The sequence below is a fragment of the Cyrtonyx montezumae genome, unplaced genomic scaffold (genome assembly GCF_038088225.1).
Source record: "Cyrtonyx montezumae isolate F1298 unplaced genomic scaffold, pur_monq_1.0 scaffold_15, whole genome shotgun sequence".
In the NCBI taxonomy this organism is placed as follows: domain Eukaryota; kingdom Metazoa; phylum Chordata; class Aves; order Galliformes; family Odontophoridae; genus Cyrtonyx; species Cyrtonyx montezumae.
The window spans coordinates 6557115-6577324 of record NW_027071881.1 but is presented as its reverse complement, the minus strand read 5'-3'; the positions used below and the strand labels follow the sequence as shown (position 1 = coordinate 6577324).

The 20210-nt window shown below is 51.4% G+C and overlaps 1 protein-coding gene across 3 annotated transcripts in view; it reads left to right on the top strand.

Moving 5' to 3' along the window:
- Window positions 1-20210, top strand: part of SSH2 (slingshot protein phosphatase 2) — a 68216-nt gene that overhangs the window by 13156 nt on the left and 34850 nt on the right. For 2 of the 3 annotated variants that reach the window (XM_065731953.1, XM_065731952.1), the window contains exon 2: window positions 9485-9528. In XM_065731953.1, coding sequence (XP_065588025.1) covers window positions 9485-9528 — 44 coding nt within the window. Of the gene's footprint in view, window positions 1-9484; window positions 9529-18447; window positions 18564-20210 lie in introns of those variants that run through there. The other variant, XM_065731951.1, reaches the window with a different exon arrangement.

The window sequence follows — 20210 nt, the reverse complement described above, 5'->3', positions numbered from 1 at the left end:
CTTTGGCCTTCGAAATAGTCTGTACAAATCTGCCAGCGAGAGCAGGACCGACAGAAAGCCGTCTGTCCGTCCTGAACCTGCCCTCCATCAGGATGATCGATGCCTTTGCGATTAAGATGACATCCGTTGTGCTGCTGGCACGCAGCTGGGCTGAGCAGCTTCGCCAGGTGCTGGCTTCACGCTTCCTTCCCTGCTCCTCCATAACCCCCTCCAAGGAAACCGCAGTGCCGGGATGCTGATGCTGCAGCTCACGTTCAAGGAGGACAGAGCAAAGCTGGACGTCACAGCTGGTGGACGGCTCGAGATGCACGGCTTCTGCAGGCACAGCTGCAGCCCCATATGTGTGGGGGGAGAACGGGGGCAGGGCTGTCCGCACCTACGTGCGTGGGGAGGGTGTGTTATTTGATCCCAACTTGCATGTGTGGTACAGATGTGGTCGTGAGCACGGGATGAGAACGGTTGCTCCGCACATATGTTGACTGTGTGATATCAACACCCACACATTTTTTAAGCTTTACTTATTTATGTTAGGAAACAAAGTGTGTGGTTGCTTTTTCTTTTTTTTTTTTTTTGGGGGGGGTGTTGTTGTGTTGCTGTTTAATCTGGGCCGAACCGTTTGCGCCTGGTAGTTGTGCATTGGATGGCTCTGCTTGGCCAGGCCGCAGCCTTCAGCAGGGTCAGGCCTGGGCCTTGGGGCCGTGGCTGGATGAGGGCATTCCTCTCGATCCACCGGGATTTGGTGAGCAGTGCAACGGGACGGTCTGTGGAGCTGTGAAGCAGAGTACGGCCTGCTGGTGTGCGTGCTCTGGGTGTTGGTATGTGCAGCCCTGCAGTGTGCTGAGGTGAATGCATTGCTGGGTGGAACGCCTTATTTTTTATTATTATTATTTGTTTTCTTTTTTATAAACGTACCTATTAATGGAAACGGAGTGCATAATGCAATCCTAAAATAGCTCCTCTGTGAATGCAGAAACATTCCACTTCTGACTAATCAGCCATTCAGAACGAGCATTTAAGTAGGCACCAGAGAGCAGAGGCTTTCCGTATCTGCTGTTAGGAAAGGGCTGGGGTCAGAGCTGCACGGCCCAGCCCTGCCTTGCCCCCACAGCCCCTACCTGCTGCCTGCCCAGGGCTGCTCATCCTGCTGAAGGACGATGCTGATAAGCAGTCCTCTGAACTGGATTTGTGCTTCTCTTGCTTGTGAATGATCCGGAGCACAAAGAGCGTATGTTGTGAGCCCTGGCTGCAGTGTGAGGCCTGAAGAGCTCGGTGAGCTGGGCAGCCCATGCACGGTGTGCTTCTGAAGGGGCCATATCCTTCTGCTGCCCCAAGTCCAGGAATGCCCTTATTTAGAGACGACCTCGAAGGCAAGTCCTGCTCTCCTCCCAAAGCGGGATTTTCACAGAGGCTTACACTGGTTTAAGACTGCATTACCCTAGCATAGCATAAACCTGTTTCCAGTTATCTTAAGGCAGAAAGCGGCTCAGGGATTTGGACTGATTCCTGCTGACTTCACCAATCCCTAAGGAGCACCGTTTGCCCCCACCTACCTGCTCCTGATTTCCTTCCTTGGCACAGGCAGATGAACGTATCCCACACTGTGTCATGCCTTTGGATGGCCTTTGGGAAACACACCCAGCTCCTCAGGTGGCTGTTCAATGGGAGGAAACAGTTTTAACTGGATTAACCTCAAGAAGAGAGTGCGGGGATTTAAGGATTAAGGAGCCCAAGGCAGCCAGCAGTCACTGACTTCCAACCTGTGGTCAGAGAGCAGCCAGTCTCTGGGCTGTGTACAGTGGAGGTATGAAAGGCGGTGGTCTCAGGAGCATGGGGTGGGTGTAGGGGAATTTTCTGAATGCTGGTGTATTGATTGCAAGCTGTTCATAGTTGACACCTTATAACAAGAAGCTGGGAGCACTGAGTGCTTAGGTGGGATCTTAAACATGGCTCCCAGAAGATGTGTAGGTGCTTGCAGCTCTAAGAATATCTGCTTTCAGTGGGCTCCAGCTCTTCCAGCCTCCCGTACTCCTCTCTCTTCCCTGAATTTTGTCCCAAAGCGTTTCTTTCATCCCATATATTATTCCACCAATGCTGTTGTGCATTTCCTGGGGGGAAGACCCTGGTAGACTGCAGGGCTGGTGGAAGATGGGAGGGATCAGCACATGTCGTTACTGAGGAGAGTGCGTGGCCTCTCTGCAGAGGGGATAACAGATGGCACAAAGGAGCTGAGATTATGCGGCCGAGTGCTGCAGGGCCACAAAACTAATGGATCTGTTCAACTGCAAGGGTCAGGCAGACCCAGCCTTGTGCCGAGGCTGATGTCCTTCCTCTGCCTTCAGTACAGCACTTCTGTTCTGAGCTGTTCTGGGCAGCATGGAGGACTGGGATGGGAGGACGGACGGCTGGTCCCAGCTTCTGACACAGCCTGGCCTTGATGGCACTGTAGTGTTTCACAGAGGTTTACGTTTGAGGAGCAATGCAGCCAGCTGTGAGCCACATACCTCGTGGGGAGATGTTGGGCCAGGCTGCCCTGCCCACCTGGGTCAGCTGGCAAAGGCAAGTGTGTCCTGGCCGAGGAGAAACAGCACTGGGTCGCTCTGCTAGAGTCACATTAAGATCTGTTTTTCTCATATTTAACTTTCAGCCTCTGGAGAGTGTTGCAATAAGCAGGATGCTGGTTTGTTAACAGATGAAGAGCACTGGATGGCTACAGTACTGGAATTAAGAGCTGGACAGCATTGCCTTTATTTTTTTTCCCTCTCTCCTCCCACAGCAATTTGGACAGATACCCAAACAAACAATAACAAACAGATTTTTGCAGGAGCTGGTTGGGAGGAATAACAGAAGTCAAGGGGCGGTCATTGTGCAGCTCAGTTCTTGTGTTTGAACACTCCTGAAAGCCTCTTGTTACTCCTCACCTTCATTTTTCTTTCTCATTTTCCTTCCATCCCTGTTGCATGAGGTGCCGTTGTATTTGCTGCCATGGGTTTGGTTCCCCTGAAAGGGCTGTGGCCCCATGTCCCGTTGGGGTGGGCACGTAGTGCTGGAAGGGGAAGTGCTGCATGGGAGTGTAAAGCAGCTTGTGTCCCCAGCTCCCCTCCATAGTGCTTCGTAGAGGTCGGGCATCGTGGACCTGGAAAACATGGAGGATTGCTCTGCTCCTTTTTCACAGCCTTAATTTCACCTTCTTGAGTGTGAAATGCCTTCCTACTTGGAGAAACTTCTTCATCCAGAAAGTGATCTCATTATTGACGACGCAGGCAGAGGGCCCTGCTCAGCATGGCTCAGCAGGTCGTGAAGATGGCTGTGCTGCTTCCAGCTCATCCCATGTGTCCTGTGCTCACTGCATCGAGGAGAGGTTTGGATTTAGCTCTATTCCTGTCACGCTTTAGGAAGAATATAATTCATACACGGTGTGAGTGAATCAGTGTTGCTTCAGTGACCCTACGGTGACCATGGGAAAAGTCACAGCTGTGGAGCTGAACTGTGCCTACATGAGAATAGCTCCCTGCTTTTTAATGTTCATAACTGCTGCAGGGATAGAGCTGAGGCTGCTGTGAGCGTGCACCTAGGTGTAAACAAGCCCCAAACTTACTTTTATTTGTGAACTTGTTGCTAACAGGAAGATGGCTGATTGCTTGCAAGACAAAGACCCTTCCCTTCACTGTGGACCTCCCTTCCTTCCACCCTCCTCCTCCTCCTCCTAAAATAGCCCTCCAGCATGAGGGGCAAAAACCAAATGTCTCCTGGTTTCTCAAAGCACGCTTCTTGTTGGTCTGTTCCAGCGAGAAACCGTTCTTTGTCTTAAACCATATTTCCCACACTCATCCCATCCCATGAGCGTTTGTTACCGCTGTTGGAAATAAATGCGTGTAGATTTCAAGATGCACGATGGGCAGTCATTATCTTTGCCTAAAGTGAGGCTGAGCAGGTATCCTCCAGGTTCGGGGAAGCACTGCATTTCGCAGCAAATCCTGATTCTGTCGGATGTCTGCCTGTGCTGAAAAGCTGCCTAAAGTTAGAGGAGTCTGTTAGGGTTTTTCTTAGCGTCTGTATCTGTCTCGACAGTGACAACCAATCTGCCACGCCGCGGTTTTAGAGACAAATCATCTCACACTGCCTCATATGGCACAGGGATTTTTAATGTCAATATGTAGTGTTTGTGGGATTTTTTTTTTCCCCTTGGGAGCGTCTCTGGGATTAAAGCAAAAGCGGTTGTACTCCCCATCAGGCGAGCTTATGGCACTGCAGCCGTTCAGTGGGCAGTAATCTCCTTTTTAATCTGTGCTGCAGCGTGGCAGGCCGTATCGCACTGATTCTCACCCTCACTCTTGTACTGGTTGGAAGCTTCTTGTGTCCAAACATTTGAGTGCTATTTCTGCAGCTTTTAGTGAGGCCTGATCTCTGTGAAGTTTGCGTCAATCCCTGAGCTCCAGCAGAAAGATGAAAGCTCTGATAAGGAACTTGTTTTTTCTTTCTCCAGAGCAAGAGCACAATGTCTTTGACCTAAATATACCAATTACTGATGCAGCAAAGTGATAGAGAAAACAATCTGGAAGGAGTGCCAACCTCTGAATGAAAGCTTGGCCGCACAGAGCGGCTGCGTATGTGCGACCTCAAACACGGAAGAAATGTGAGGAGGAAAAGAGTGTTCATTCAAAACATATCATGCAAATAGCAATGGGAGAGGGAGAAACTGCTGGGAAAGCTGCTGCTTTGCCCCATCCCTGTGGCTATGGAGGGGTTGGAGCTCTCCCCTCCCTTTGCCTGGCCTACTTCGCTCAGCTCAGCTGTCTGAAGCACTTTTATGTCAAACTTTGAAGGCTTCCTGGCAGCAGCTGCTATTTTTAAAGTGTTTGATGACAAATGTAAGTATCTCAGAAGGTGGCTGGATGCACAGGGGACTCCATTAATTAGTTTCATGATTTCCAGTGGTGGTTAAGGTTAACCTTCTGCAGAGACAGGGGGGTTCTGAAGTGCTCTGGTTTCCGTTCAGCCCTGAGACCCGTCCTCCAGAGGGGAGCACCAGCATGCTGCTGCTGAGGAGCTGCTGTCCTCTGCTCTCCTCATTCCAGCTCACACAAACAGCTGCAGCCTTCTGGATGGCTTTGTTGTGCACGTGCAGCTGTGGACTCTGCCTGCCCAGGTACTGTTGTCGTGGGCACATCCACAGCACCAGTCAAGTGCTCCCAAACCAAGCAAGCCTGGAAGCTGTGGTCGTTCAGCATCCCTGTCCTGCCGTGGAACTCCTGCTGGTGAATCTGGGTTCGTTCTCAGGTTTCCTACCACAGAAAGGGAACCTTTTCTCAGCCCAGGTTTTCTAGTCAGACCTTGTTTCCCTTTACCAGCCAGTGTTGTTGCTGGCACTTCAGACTTACTGCAATTGCAGCATGTGTGGGTTTCATGTGAGCACAGTTTATTTAAGAGAATGATACAACTCAAGCTACTGTACGAACGTCTCTGCTGCGGAGATGCAATGGATAGTTGGCAGTCTGATGCAGACATTTGTCTTATTTTCTTCCAGCAAATGATTTGAGGTCATTGACAGGACAGGCCATATGCAGGGCCTCTACTCAACAGGGCATTCTGTTAAGTAGAAATCTGTTGAGTATATCATCCTGATCCCTTTCACCTCAGAGACCTGTGTTCAGGTGCAGCTCTGGGCATCTCGTGGCAGTCCTGTGCAGACCATGTACCGTGGGGTAGCTCTGATGTCACTGTGTCGGTGTCAGCAGCAGAGCTGAGCCCTGAGCAATCCACACATGCAAAGGATGCTCTTATCTCTGGTGGCTTGTGTTGTGCTAGAAGGGGTGCTTGCTTCATATTTGCCTGAGGAGAGCTCCTGCATGGAGGAGCTCGCAGTGCTCAGTGCAGCTATAGCACAGAGCTGCATGTGGAGCTTGGTGGGTGCTACAGACAGGGGTGTTTGCATGCTCTAACAGCTGCCCAGCCTCTCATTTCCCAAAGCAGCTGCCTGCTTCCCAGCAAAGGTCAGGCTCAGCTCAGCAGCAGTCAGTGTGTGTTTGAACAACTGGATGGGACCTAGTCGAGAGACAGGCAGGCAGGGAACAAGGAGCTTGCTTGTTTAATTACAGACCTTTTCTTTGATTACCTCTTTTGAGTCTGGGTCTGCAGTCGTTCACGTGATGCTCTTGACAAGTGGAAGGCCTCTGATGGCACGGTCGGATCTGAGTCTTGCTGTGGGTTTTGGGGAATTCACATTCACTATGTTCCTGTTGTATCAGTAGGAAGCTGCCAGTTGCTCTTTGCTAAGAGGTGAAAATGCTTCAAATTGTCACAGTGTTTTGTAATAGCCTTTGTGTTTCTGCTCTTGCACAAGAACTCTGCTGGTTAAGTAAGGATCACTTCTTTATAAAGTAGCATCAACTTCGAAATTTCACAGCTTGGTGAAATGAGAATGACTTCACATCCACCTCCTGGTTCTGCCTGCCCGGAAGGATTTGGGGTCTCCCACTGCTGGTGTTTGTTACTGCACAGGGGGTTTCTATGAAAGTAACCCGAACACTGGATGATAATGAATTTGCCCAGACAAAATTAGGAAAATAGAGAAGTGGAGAGAAGTTCCTCAATGTCCAAAGTGTGCATTTTGCAGCTATCAGCAAAGTGCTGAAGCTCATGGAGTGGGACAACCTGGAGTCCTGGTCTGGGTTGGCAGTGCTCTCTGTGTCGATGGCTGCAGCTCCCTCCTGATAGAAGCGTTTCCCAGGCACTGTCTGCACAGTCAGGTATGTTGGCATAAAATCACATACAGCAAGCAGTTATTACTTTGGAATCACTTTCAAGGCTTGCAAGATGTGTTTGCAGGGTGTAGTCTGTGAAGCGTTCCCGGTTAGAAATGCCGTGAATGTTGCCCTAATAATCCTGTCTCTTAGAACAAAAGAAGCTGTTCTGATGTTCCTGGTGTTAAGCACAGGCAGACACCTCCAGTCCTGAGCATGGGAGTGCAGACTGGATCTCGTTTATCACCACATCAGTCTGCAAGAAGGTCTGTCGGAGCGGAGCTGCTTGCGTGACACGGCGCGACTCCCATTGTACGGAGCAGAATCGCGCTCAGAAACGTCGCTGCTCTCCCTTGCCCTTTTGATGACAGATAGTTGGCAGCGGATCAAAGCACAAACAGCATGAGTGCTTTGCATATTCTGTCCTACACGGCCCGAAAGGAGCAGGGATGGAATTTTTTCATCTTCCACTTTAAACTGCATTTAATACGTGGCCTAGTTCTGCGCTCTGTAACACGCTTCCCCCGAGGCCGCGCTTCTGCGCCCAGCTCTGTGGGCAGGGGCTGCCCCGGGGCCCTGGGTCGGTTCCTCTGCGGTGCTGCCTGCGTGGAGGCCTGGCTCTGGCTCTGGTGGTGGGTCAGAAGGCTGCAGTGGGAGTTGGTGTCCTGGGTTGCACCTCTGAGTGCTGTCCCTGTTCCTCGCAGTGGTTTCCCACGGAGGAGTCTGCAGATTCAGGCCGCTTGCTGGGCAGTGAGCTTGCCAGCAGCGCTTCCTTCTCTTCGGCACTCCAGCAAAAGCTGGAGGTGCCCATAACTGTAGTGTGTCCACCACCTCTCCCCTGTCCTGCCCTTCCCTCTAGTGGGGTGACCCGTCATTGCAGCTGGGCTGTGGGTCACAGCCTCCATGGGCACTTTTCTGTAGGCAGTCAGCTATGTTCCGCATCGGTGCACTTCTCACACAGATCTGCTGCATTTGTCTAATATTAAAGGGAGCCACTGTGGGCCTCGGCAGAGGCAGGTGGTGGTGGTTGGCCCCATCTGCCCTCCTGCACTGAGCTCTGCGTGGCTGAGTTACAGCTAGTGGTGCTTTCAGGGGACTTGAGCTAGATAGTGAATTGTTCAGAGGGATTCTAACTCAGCTGGGGAGTGCTGATGTCTCAAACCAAGCGCTGCACTGCAGTGGCAGTTCTGCTCCTCGGGGGGCTGCTCTTCCCCTGTGCTTTTGCCCCTTTCTGAATGCTGCTATGACTTGCTTCGTGTTGGAATTCATTGGGGTACTCGTGTTGGAAGGAGGTGAGTGTGCCAGCTTCCTTGTCAGGTTGCTGAAATGTTGAGCTGCTTGGGTGTGTTGAGGTGAAGGCAGTTGTGCCAGCTCTTGCTTGTTGTGGATGGTCTGCGAGTTTTAGCTTGAATTTGTGGTTGGAAGTGGCTCCATGTGAACTCCTTCATGGAATTTCTCATTCTGTTCTTAGAAATAGAAGAGCAGCAAGAAGCATGTGTTTTCTAGCTGCTCTCATACCCACAGATTCAGATCATTTAAGTAAGAGAAACAAACGTCACTTACTGCACTCCTTCCCTGTTCAGAGCCTGATGCTTAAACGTGGCAGGTTGTGTGTTTGGAGAGCTGTCCATGCCCATAGCTCTCCCTGCTCTCATGCACATGCATCTTCACACTGATTTTCTGATGGGAAGAGGACGCACGCCGGCAGTGCAGCCCTGCTGGGCAGCTGGTGGCACACCAGGCTGCTCTCCCTGCACAATGCACACTGCTCCCTACCTGCTGCAGCCTCCTGCAGCTCTGAGCAGAAGAGCAGCCCTACGCTCCCTCCCCTTTTCTCTGCTTTCCAGATTCAGGAGCATGGCAGAAGTGCTTTGCTGTGTGGCCCTATGTGACCCCTCAGAGGCTGAAGTCTTCCTCATGGGGCCGTGTTGGCACTCATGCTCTCCTGCAGCCCCAGCTGCGCCTGGCTGGGCACAGAAGTGCTCCCTTTGTCACCCTGTGCTCAGCTCTGGTTTTGCAGGATGCCAAGCATGCTTTGAAATACCTCGGCTTCTGTAGACCTGCATAAGCACCATAAGTTTTCACTGATTAAAAACAGGTGCTGTACCTGATCTCTAGCCGGTGCCTGGCAGTAGATGCTTAGATGTGCTGTGACATGCCATTAATTGCTGAGATCTCTGTGCTGAGGTATTGCTTTGGGCTGTAATAGGTCTGCCTGGTAAAGTTCCACAGCACACTAGAGATTGTGCGTGTTAATTTTGTACCTAACACAGCCTGGTCTGTCATGGGGAGCTCTGTGCTCTGCCTGTGCTCACCAGGCCCTTCAGTGGTTCAGTACACACTGGTTTTGTGGACTCATAAATTCCATTGCTGATGCTGGAATATTAATATGGTATACATAAAGGTGATTAAAAAAAAAGGAAAAAAAGAAGTATTTTTGCCCAGAATTAAACTATGTGTCTCTCTCAGATCCTGTGTGCAGTGAGGGCATTGGCAGGAAGGGAGGAAACATGCCAAGTCCTGCCACTGCACCAGTTCCTCTGTGCTGAGTTTTAAGAGGGTTTGGAGGGAACGTGAAGTGACAGCTGAGCAGAAAGTGAGCTCCTGGATAGTGACAGCTCCACGCAGGAGCAGCGAGAATTTCCTCTGCCTCATGCTGTCAAACCAGTGAAATGCAAATCTTTGGGTGCTGCATATATTGAAACCTGTTAACTCTTCTTTTCCCTCCTCTCCTATGTACGCAGGAGGCAGACAGCGGGGAAGAGGAATGCCGGTCCCAGCCCAGGAGGTAAGACTGTCACTTAGAGGATGCTTGGTTGGGGGTTTGGTTTGGTTTGTTTTACTCGAGGATTTTCTGCCTCTTGTTAAGGTCATGTAACTGTGTCATGGGTACCTGACTGCAAAAGAAGAAAACCCCAAACAAAAAGTAAAAGCACAGCATTTAACGGCGATCTGAATGGTGCCCCCAGTGAAGCCATTGCTGCGTCAGGAAGTGGGGAAAAAATCTGTTTATGTGTTACAGTGTACGTGGGGAGCAGTTCACAAAGATGTCTGTGCACATATCCCCCTAACAATTAGCAGAGGGTTGTTAGGGTAGTATGGTTAAGTTGTGGTTGGCCTTGATGATCTTTAAGGTCTTTTCCAACCTCAGTGATCCTGTGATTGTAGTTGCTGTTTGCAGCCAGGATGTGGTGTGGTGCCTGTAACGAGTTCTGCGCGCAGTGACCCAGCACTTGGTGCACACAGAGACCTCACCAGTGTCTTGGGAACACATCCTGGTGGTGGACTCCTTGTCTCCCACTGATATATGTTGTTTCTCAGGGTATGGTCCGTGATCAGAATATTCTGATATTAATAAACGCTTTGTTTTCTGATTTTGAAAAGCCTCAAAAGCAGTGCAGGATTCCCTGAGCTAGCAGGGCGATCACGGAGAGGTTTCAGCAGTGATAGCTGCCCCCACACTGTGTTTCTGCTCCTCCATGGTTGCATCCATCTTTGGGATTTGTGAGGAGTGCAGGGTGACCCTGTGCCTTAAGATGTGTTAAGTGGATGTGTTGGTGTAGATGGTGATGAGTGTAAGTGTTGTTTCCATAATGCAGCTGTCATCTCAACAGTAGTCATGAAGATTCGCCTCCTATCCTCCAAGCCCTCAAAAGCATTATTTCAGCTATACTTGATGCTTAAAGTAAGGGAAGTCAGTGTATAACAAAATCACTTCTGCAGCAGGAGTGCTTTCTTGGCTTAAAATGTTGCAGCCTAAGTTTATGCAAGGAGTAAGGTTCCCTCTGAAGGGAGTGAAGGGGATGCGAAGGTGAAGGAGTTCTCCCTTCATGTGCTCTTTGGCTGTTACTGTTTAGTGCTGTTTGTATGGGTAGGTACCAATGGAAACTGTCATTTCAATGCAATATGGACTTTGCTTTTGGGACCAGCTTAAATGGGTCTGCAAAAGGAGAAGAAGCAGTCATGGCTGCACGTTCCCATGACTTCAGGGAGGTTGCCTGGCTTGGGGTTGGTGGCTGCCCCGCTCCCGTCAGGCATCTCCCCTTCACTGGTGATTTAAGAATCTGTTTCTTCATTTTACATCTTTCATGTTGGTGAGGAGAGCTGGAAAACACAAATCCCAAAGGCTCAACCTGAACTCAGCTCAACTCAGAGTTGTAATTTCGCTCTCAGCCTTCCAGCAGTCACAAGATCTGCTCATGACCTCGTCTTAGCATACAGAACGTATCGCAGGGGTTGGGAGGGATGCAGTGTTTGTGGGCACTTAGCAACAGTCGTAGCTTAGTGCATCAATCTAATCCCCAATTTCAAGGGAGCACAGCAAGCAGAGGCTGTTTAAATCCAGACAGTAGTGAGGTGATGGACTGAGATTGGCTTAAAAAGACGAGGTGTGGTGTTGGTGAAGGGCTCTGGCATTGCTTGCTGCTAGCCTGGGCGAGCCCAAGGCGCAGCTCAGGGACCTGCCTGGAGCTGCCAGTGCTTCAGGTAGGAATTTTCTTTTAGTTCATAAAATTTTTCCAAAGGACTCTTCTGTCTCCTGGTTTAATCACCGCCTCAGGGTAGCATAGCTGGCATCAAGCATGTCCAAGCTCAGCCCGTTAATTGGCCGCGGAGTGCAGGAGCACTGCTGTGGCTGAAAGCATGCTGGAGTTAATAAAGTAACTGTTCAGTGTTTGTTGAATGGGATGGTAGCACGTAGGTCTAGCACTACTAGGGGTTAGCTCAAGACCTAAACACAAGCACATGAACGTGTTTGGTGTTGAGAGACTTGCAGATGGAGCACAGCCCACGTTCCCATCCTCCTGGGGCTGTCTCTGTGGTCATGGCACTGCTGTCAAACAGCAGATGTGTTGCTGAGGTCCAGCCCAGTAGCTGCTAGTCCTGTGGCTGGCTGGGCAGGCTCTGGTGTTAAGGCTGTTTGCCTTTGCTCACTGCTGAGATAAGAGGCATATATTGAGGTGAAGGGGAACGTGTAGCAAAGGCTGGCAGTGTTACAGCATGAGGGAGTAGTGCTCAGAGCAACCGACTTCGAGCGTTCTCCAAGGAGGCAGAGAACTGTTTCTAACTTGAACTATCTTTACAGTTAGATGCATTGGGACTGCCATACCTTAAACAGTTTATCCAGGTGCTGACCTGTTTGCTCTCTTCAAGGGCTGTGGTTGCATTGATTCAAGTCTCACAGCAAGGGGAAGGAAGTGTGAAAACCTTGTTTGAACTTAAACCTGCTCTATGGAGATGTGACGAGCCTGCACTCGCCTCCATGTTGGGCTTTGTGGGCATGAGGACAGCAGCAGCACCCAACTCCGCTCTGCCCATCCCCACAGCTCCCTCTTCTCCTCTGCCCTGGGGTCTGCCAGGATGCTTCCAGCACACTGTAGCCCTTCTCCAAGGGAAGCAGGGGAGGTCACTGCCCTGCCAGAGCTAGCACCAGTCCTGTTGTTTGGGGGGGTGCCTGAATCCTTGGCACAAACCCCTGACTGAGCTGGTCCTTCTCACCTAATTCCTGGCTAATGAGACGGAGAAGGAGCTACTGCATAAGCAGGTGTACAGAACAATCTATTTGTTACATTTATTGCCCTCATAACTGCCTTCTAGACATTTTTATTGGGCTATCTGGAAGCTGTAAAGCAGCTGGCCTGCCCCTCTGCTGTCTGCAGACTTGTTGCTGCTGCACTGAACTGTCTCTAACGAACCTCTGCATTCACAGTCTCTTTGCATCATCCCAGTATTGTTAAAACACACCTGAAATGCCCAGCTGGTCCATCCGTTTTGTGCACCACGTGCAGGGATTCAGCACCTTTGTTTTGCTGATGGCTGACATCTCCGGAGCTGTGTGTGCTGTCAGAATGGCTCAGCACTGTCTGTGTTTGGTTGCAGTGGTGCCTGTGCTCCCAGCACCAACCATGAGCTGAAATGCAGTGTTTGAGGCTGCCCAGTACCTGCAGCACACGGAGCAGCACTGGCTGCAGGGACTTCAGGGAAGGTTGAGCTCTTATGGCCTCTGCTCAGTCAGGATAAAGTCCGTGTGTGCAGGAAAAGCCGTGGAGCCTGTGTTCCCTTGAGGTGCCAGAGGATCAGTTGGGTCCTGCCCTGAATTGGGTTTATTACATGAAAAATGTTCTCCAGAAGTGCTCATCTACCCCAGTCCAGAGGGAGGTGCACTGCATTAGCTTTGCAGCCCAAGTGTGCTCGCCTTCTGGTTTGTTGTTTTAGTCAAAGGAGTTCCTTCCAGGAGCGAGCTGGGAAGGGAAACAAATCAGATTACTGCTGTGATAACAGCTAGATGTGCCAAAATGCCTCTAGGTTTCAAGCTGGGAGTAAATACCTTTTGTTTTAGAAGTGGGGATGGCAATTTAATGCAGAAGGTTATGGTTGCTAACAGTTGTTTTTAACTACCTCAACAGAGTGGAGTTGGTGCTCGGGTTTCCTTGGGCTTGGTTAGCTCCAGATCTCCAGTAAGAGGGAACTGCGTGTGCAGGGTACGGAAGAGCTTGTGTTTATCCATGCTGGACATTACTAAGCTCCCGTAGCAGGAACCTTATCTTCAGAATGCATTTCCTGAATCCATCTCTCTGCCTCTCCTTTCAGTGACAGCCTAGTCCCGGTGGCATTTACTGCAGCTGCTTGTGGGGAATGGAACACCAAGATAAAGAAGTGTTCTGTTCATCTGCCAGCTCAGCTGACCACCGGGGAAGGTTCTGTGGGCCACGCATCACAGTTCATGCAAGTCTTCATTCTGAGTGCTGGGTGTTCTGTAACAAACTGTGAGCAAAGGTGTAGAGCTGGTGCTAAGAGCACGTCTGTTTCTGGGGAAACCTGTTAGCAGCCTTTCAGTATTTAATGAGGGGCTATAAGAAAGGAGGAGACGGGCTCCTTAACGGGGTCTGGTTTCAAACTTGAAAAGAGTTAGATTGGATATAAGGAAGAAGGCTTTTTAGGATGTGTGGTGAGACACTGGCACAGGTTGCCCAGAGAGGTGTTGGGTGCCCTGTCCCTGCAGACAGCCAAGGACAGGCTGGAGAGGCCCTGAGCATCTGATGGAGCTGTAGGTGTCCCTGTTCTTTATAGGAAGAATTGGACCAGATGATCTTTAAGGGTCCCCTCCAATTCAAATTGTGGTTAGGCTGGTAATGGCTCCCTGCAGCCTTCTGTGGTTGCAGCGAGTTCGGTCCAGCCTGATGATGTACCTGTGCTTCACAATAAGCAACGACATGACTCGATCCTCGCAGGTGAATGGTCAAGCAAATCAGTATTAGCTGTAGCACTGACAGATTACAACAAGGCTACAAGGTTAAGGTACTACCCTGTAGCAAGGAGTGTGCTCAAAGCGTGACACAAAACTTGTGAAAAGTTTGTTGATTTGTCATTCAAAGTGTGTGAACAGAGAGAATGAGGAGCAAGGGACTTGGAAATGGAAGGAATGAAGGAGGGCCAGATCCTTCAGCTACCAAATGGGCCTGCTCACCCGGAGCAGCTGCCCCATGCACTTGTGCTGCTGCTGCAGAGGTCGGTGAAGGAGCGGCTGATCGGGATTCCAGACGTGTTTGTGTCTCCTGCCAAGCACAAGCCAGGTGCTCCGGGGGAGAGGAGTCAGTGCTGAGGAAGACTCCTGTTGTAAATAGAAAGGGAGATTCCAAAATACCAGTTCTGGTCCCCAAGGGCACCTTGTCAAAGCTTGGAAGCAGCAATCCTCTGAGTTCTCCACTCTGTGTGGATCTCAGCACTTCGGTGTATTTTGAGAGTCTGGAGAAGAGTTTCTAGACTTCCTGCCCTCCTGTTCTTTGGTATCCTTGCATCAGAAACATTCCTTTCTAAAATCAATTTAAAAATAGGATTACGTTTGACATTTCAGAGGATTTACCTGTTTCTTTTCTATAGGTCACTCAAATAACACATCACCAATTTTACGGTCTCAGACATTTCATTTTGACGTGCTTCGTCCTTGCTGGACTTGAAGCAGTGCTGCAATGGTTTGCAAGGGTCTGGATTAACTCTTTCGAAGCATTTCAGCCAAAACTTCTCCACACGTTGCTCTGTCCTGATCAGCAGTAAGAGCAACAGGCACTGCTGCTCCTTTCCCTGCTGAATTCTTTGCTTCTTCAGCTGTGAGGTGGGTGTAATTGGGATTGACCTCTTTGTGTCAGACCCTCTGAGATTTACTGATAAGTAAACTATACAACAATTGGGTGTGGGTTTTGTGAGGGAAGGGTTTAATGAAGTGATAATATTGCAAAATAGGTGTTGAAGTCTCACCTGGGAAGCCTGATCATTGATCATGATGGGCAGCTGACCAAACGGGCTCTAAAAGCAAGGTTTGTTCCTCCTGTGATGCTTATCACTCTACCTCTGCTCCTGTCTGATTCTTTGCACAAGAGCTGAAAACAGAAATACTCTTTGACAGCTTAAATAACCAAATTCAGAGTGTGGCTTCCTGTTCTGACTGGTTCTTCAGGATTAGAGCAGAGTTTTGCATGCTTTCCCTGTTCTTGCCTCCCCACTCCTTTTCGTTTGTTTTTTAAAACCAGATACAACGTCTTTTCTAATTTGTTAGATTTCCTTGCTGTGTGTAACAGAGCTGCCATGTGCTTGGTGGGTGGCATGCCTCTTACCACTGGGAAAGCTTTGTTTCTTCCCTAGTATCTTGTTCTGCCCTGCGTGCATCAGCTTGTTTATGACCACTGCTACTGCAATGGCTTAGTCTTTTCCTGATAAATTAGACCAGATAACTCAGCTGCCTCTCTCTCTCTCTTGTGCTAAAAGCATCCAGCACCCTTCTCACTGCTTACGTCCTCCTCAGGAGCCCCATGCAGGAGCTGCAGCTTAAAGGCTGGATTTCTTACATACAGATTTGCAGCAGTGGCTATGGCTAAGTCGTTGTGGTACCACTCTTGTTCACAAAGGCACGCTGCTGGCTCCTGGCTAACCTGCTGGCTGCCAGAACACTCAGTCCTTCTCCATAGAGCTCCTTTTCCACCAGCCCAGCCCCCAGCCTGTACTGATGGGTGCAGTTATTCCTCCCCAGGTGTAGGACTCTCCACTTACATTTGCTGAACCTCATCCAGTTCCTCTCTGCCTAGCTCTGAGCCTGCCCAGATGCCACTGAATGGCAGCACAGAAGGGGCATTACATCCTCTGGGCCTCTAACAGCTGGAATCTGACACGGTGTTCCTACAGGACACCCCTTAAAGACCCTCTTTCCCCACTGGCCGTGATGCCATGCAAGCTCATTTCCCACTGGAGTGAGGTTGTGGTAGGGGAGGTTGTCTAATGCAGCTGCCTCAGAGCTTTTTTCCTAATTTGAAAGCACGGGGCCAGGTTCTGCTTTTCCTTATCTCTTCCCTTGGTGCTGATAGATCTAGGCCAAAATTCCCTCATCTGATAACATCCCACTGTTCTCTTTACCCTGAACGCAGCCAATCGTAGAATTACCTAATGGTTTGAGTTGGAAGGGACCTCAAAGCTCATCCCAACCCCCACTGTGGGCAGGGCTGATAACCACTAAATCAGGTACCATACCAGGTTATGGTTATATGGTTATGTAACATGGTGCTTATAGCACCTTCTGTTGGTTCTTCCTCCTGTGTCGGAGGAAAAGAACAATCCCTTGTTTTTGCAGAGTGCCTGGACTTCGTTTCAAGCAAACTTAAAGTAACACTCAGCTCTTCTTACCCACTGAAATACATTTCCAGAAAAGCAATGGTGATAGATGATGTTCAATCAGGGCTCTTCAGAGGGAGAGACGGATGCTTTGGTGAGCACTCCCCCACCCACCCGCTCTGCACCACCAGCACATTGCAGTGCTTTGCCTCCATGGCATGTCCATCACAGCCCTAGCAGCTGCTGGCCCCCTCAGTTACCTTCCCAGTGCTCCCACAGCTGGGGCAGACCGGGCCCTTCTGCTCCGCAGCAAAACACAGCTCACATAGTGGCCTGGGACCTGAGACAGAAGTATTTACACCATCAGGTGGTGATTGATGGCTGTGCTCATGTGCTCCATTGCAGCACTCAGTGATTCAGGCTGTTACCTGTCATCTCTGCAGTTTCATGTGCTTTAAGCTCTGTCTGTGTTTGTCCCAGCAGAGTGCTCCTGCCCTCAGCTCCACCACGGCCCCACACAGCCCGGCTGCCCCAACCCCTGCAGTGTGCGATGCAGCACCCGAGCTCTGACCCTGAAGAGCAGGATGTGTAAATGGTGCATAGAAGGGCACTGGTAACTGAAGTGTTAACCTGACAGAGTTACCTGAGGGCAGCACCAGCCTCAGCATTCCCACCTTTATGGCAACAAAAGCGGATCACATACCTTTTATGAGTGCAGATTTCAGTGCGTGCACTTCCTTGAGCATTTCCCACTTGTGTTGTCTGATGTTTCAAAAAGAAAAACCCACAGTGTTTCTACCACCCCCCCATATAGAGATGGTGGTATTAACGCAGGATTCATTCCTTTCCAGATCTGTTCTCTCTGCTGTGAGTAGCTGCTCACCATTCTCACCAATTCTGAGGGCTTGTCTTCCTAACTGTGGTTGCGAGTAACAAGTCTGACCTTTGCACGGTATCTGAATTCATTGGGTCTTGCACAACGTGTGAATAAAGCCCTTACGTTTCTCATTAGAACAGGGCAGAAGTTTGGGGTTGTTTTTCAGTCTGTGAACGTGTGGTATGTGTCAGTTCTGCGTGTGAGGTTCTTGCCAGCCTGCTGACCTCGGCAAGGATTGGGTTACCTCCCTTTCTCTCATGCTCTGATTTTTCCACTGCTTTTTGCAACCAATTTCATTTCTGTCCAACAAGTCGACTTTCTTTTGGCACAGCAGTGAGCTGGCACTGCATTTTGATGTTGTTTTTTTTTACAGCTGTGAGGAACCATTACCAGAGATGTGCTCTTGGCTACATGACACTGCTTAAATTCATGCAGCCAAGCCATAGTTGAGTGGAGCTTGCAGCATCATGCACTCTGCTGCTTCGTCTGTTCCCTGTGAGGTGTGCTTGGGTGGGAGCCTTCCCATCAGCATCCCCTCTGTTCTGGGCTGTTCGTATGGGGAGCAGGGCATGAGCTGGCCTCAGGCTTTCTTTTCCCACCCTCTCTGGGCTGAAACGGGGGAGTACCGCACGAGGGTTCCCTTGGTGCTCTGCGTTCCCTGGGCCAGGTTCCTGCCCTGAGGCTTTTCTCTTCCCACTCTCCCAGGAGTGATGGAGCTGAGGATGGAATAGTGCCCAAAGGCAGCTGCTTCTCTTCTCGTTTGGCGCATTCAAGTTTCTGAATATGAAAGTTATTGCCAAGAACGCTTCTCTTGCAAGAGAGAAATTAAGGTCGTTTCCTACGCACCGAGTGCCTTTCCTCAAACCACTAACTGCGCTGCTCCCCTCTACGTCGAGCTTTTTAGCCCTTCCCTGCTCCCCCGCCCGGATGGGGGGCAGAGAAACAAAGAATCAACCACCAGCGGGCGGCCCCGCGGCTGCTGCTCGCTCCCTCCCGCCCAGAGCCCCGCGCCGCCACGTGCGTGGCCCATGGCGAAGTGGGCGGGGCCTTACTCAGAATGGGCGTGGCAAGACCGGAGGGGCGTGGTATTACCCAGAAACGGGCGTGGTAGAGCACGGAGAGGGCGTGGCCTTGCCCAGAATGGGCGGGGCCGGAGCTCTGCCGGGCCGCTCCTGCGCAGTGCGGCGGAGCGGAGCGGGGCAGAACGGAGCGGAGCAGCGGGACGGCCGGAGCTCCTGATGCCGCGGGGCCGGGCGGCCGCCTGCCTGCTGCCTGCGGGGTCGGGGCTTCGCCATGATCCCTTACTTCTCCGACAACGCCGTCATCTCGCAGGGGACCATCGCCCAACTGTGAGTACCGAGCGGGACCGGCCCCGGGGCGCTCGTAGCGGGCGCTCCTCCGCCCCTTCCCCGCCGTGCCCCGCCGCCGCTCTCAGCAAACTTTTCCGTGCCGGCAGCAGCGGGGCAGCTCGCAGCCTTCCTGCTGCGCTTTGCCGGAGCTCCGGAGCTCGCTCCCCGCTGCCGAGCCGGACAAATCCCCGGCTGCTGCCGGACCTGCGCTCAGCCCTCAGCCCCTCCGGGGTAAATCCCGATCATCTCTTCCTTTGCGGACGATTCGTAGCTGAGTCGTGCGGCCGGGGGAAGGATTAAGAAGGGAGATGCCCGCTGCGGGACGTAGATAAGGCTCCAGCGGTCCGACCACGCGCGGTGTTCCCGCACAGCTTCTGGGTTATCTGCTGGGAACGGGGACGGGGCTGAGCTGCGCGGGGCGATCGGTCCCACCGCTCCGTGGCCTCTTCTGGAGCGGCCCGGGCACTCAGCTCCGCTCCGTCTCTCTGAGCCTTTCAGGCACGACCCGAAGTACTCGTAACCGGCCGCTTTTATCCCCCTGTGACGTTGCTTGTTGTATTACAGCGTTCCCCGCCGCTGCTGATAGGGGACGTTGAGCAGCTGTGTTCCCGAAGCTCCGCGGGAGCAGGAATGTGTATGGGAAATACCCCACGCGTCCCTCCCGGGGATGGCCGGGTGGGGGACGCAGCGCTGGCAGCCGGATGGGAAGGAGCACCGTCCCCTATCTGGGGAGGGAGATAGGGGTTATCACACAGCCTGCGCTGCTCTCCTGGCCGGGGAGATTAAGGGCCACGAGAACCACCGAGTGCTCGCACGGGACCGGCGTTTTCAATCAGGGCACTGCATAACGAGGGACTGCTCTGACGTCTCTGCTCCTAACGACAAGTTCATGAGAGCTAGATGGTATCCCGTGTCCCTGTTCCTTTTCGACCAAGACCTAAAAATCCCGATTTTGTTGGTTTCCTCCGCTGAAAATAGGTTCTTTGCGGAAAGGGAAAGAAGCTGGTGGCCCAAATGCAGTCGGGACCTCTGGTTTCAGTGTGGTCCGTGTTTGGCTGATCAGCTCAGGCTGTCACAGCTCAGCAGAAATCGCTCGTGTTGGTGCTTTTGGGCAGTGACAGAGTCAGCTGCTCAGGGCCTCACTCGCTTTGGGTTCCCGAGGGCTCCCCTCGCTGTCCCAGACACTTAGGCTTGGCAGAAGGCTCTGAACTCACGGCCACTTCTTCTGGTCTCATGAAACTCTGAAGCAGCTGATGGCGAGACAGAAGGGGAAAAGCAGAACTTCAGACAGTGTGCACATACCAAAGGATTTTTTACAGGAGAAACCAAACCCGGACAAGTTGCCATAGATCAGCTCTTCCTGTCTGCGATCACTTCCTTTTCCTTTTGCCAAGTTTTAGGTATCTTAGTACATTATCAGTGTCCCAAAGTGTTTTTTCCGTGGCCCTGTGATAATGCCGTTCTTCTGCCGGATGCCTCTGCTGCCTGCCTTCCTCCGTATTTGGGGAGCAGGTCTGGGCCATGTAGTGCTGGGGAAGCCTCAGTGCCCGCTGCCTGCACTACTGTGCCACGTCGCTGTGCTGCTGTCCCCACAAGCAGTGAGGGATGCAGCAGTAGGACCTGGCACTGCTGGGCACGCTGTGTGTT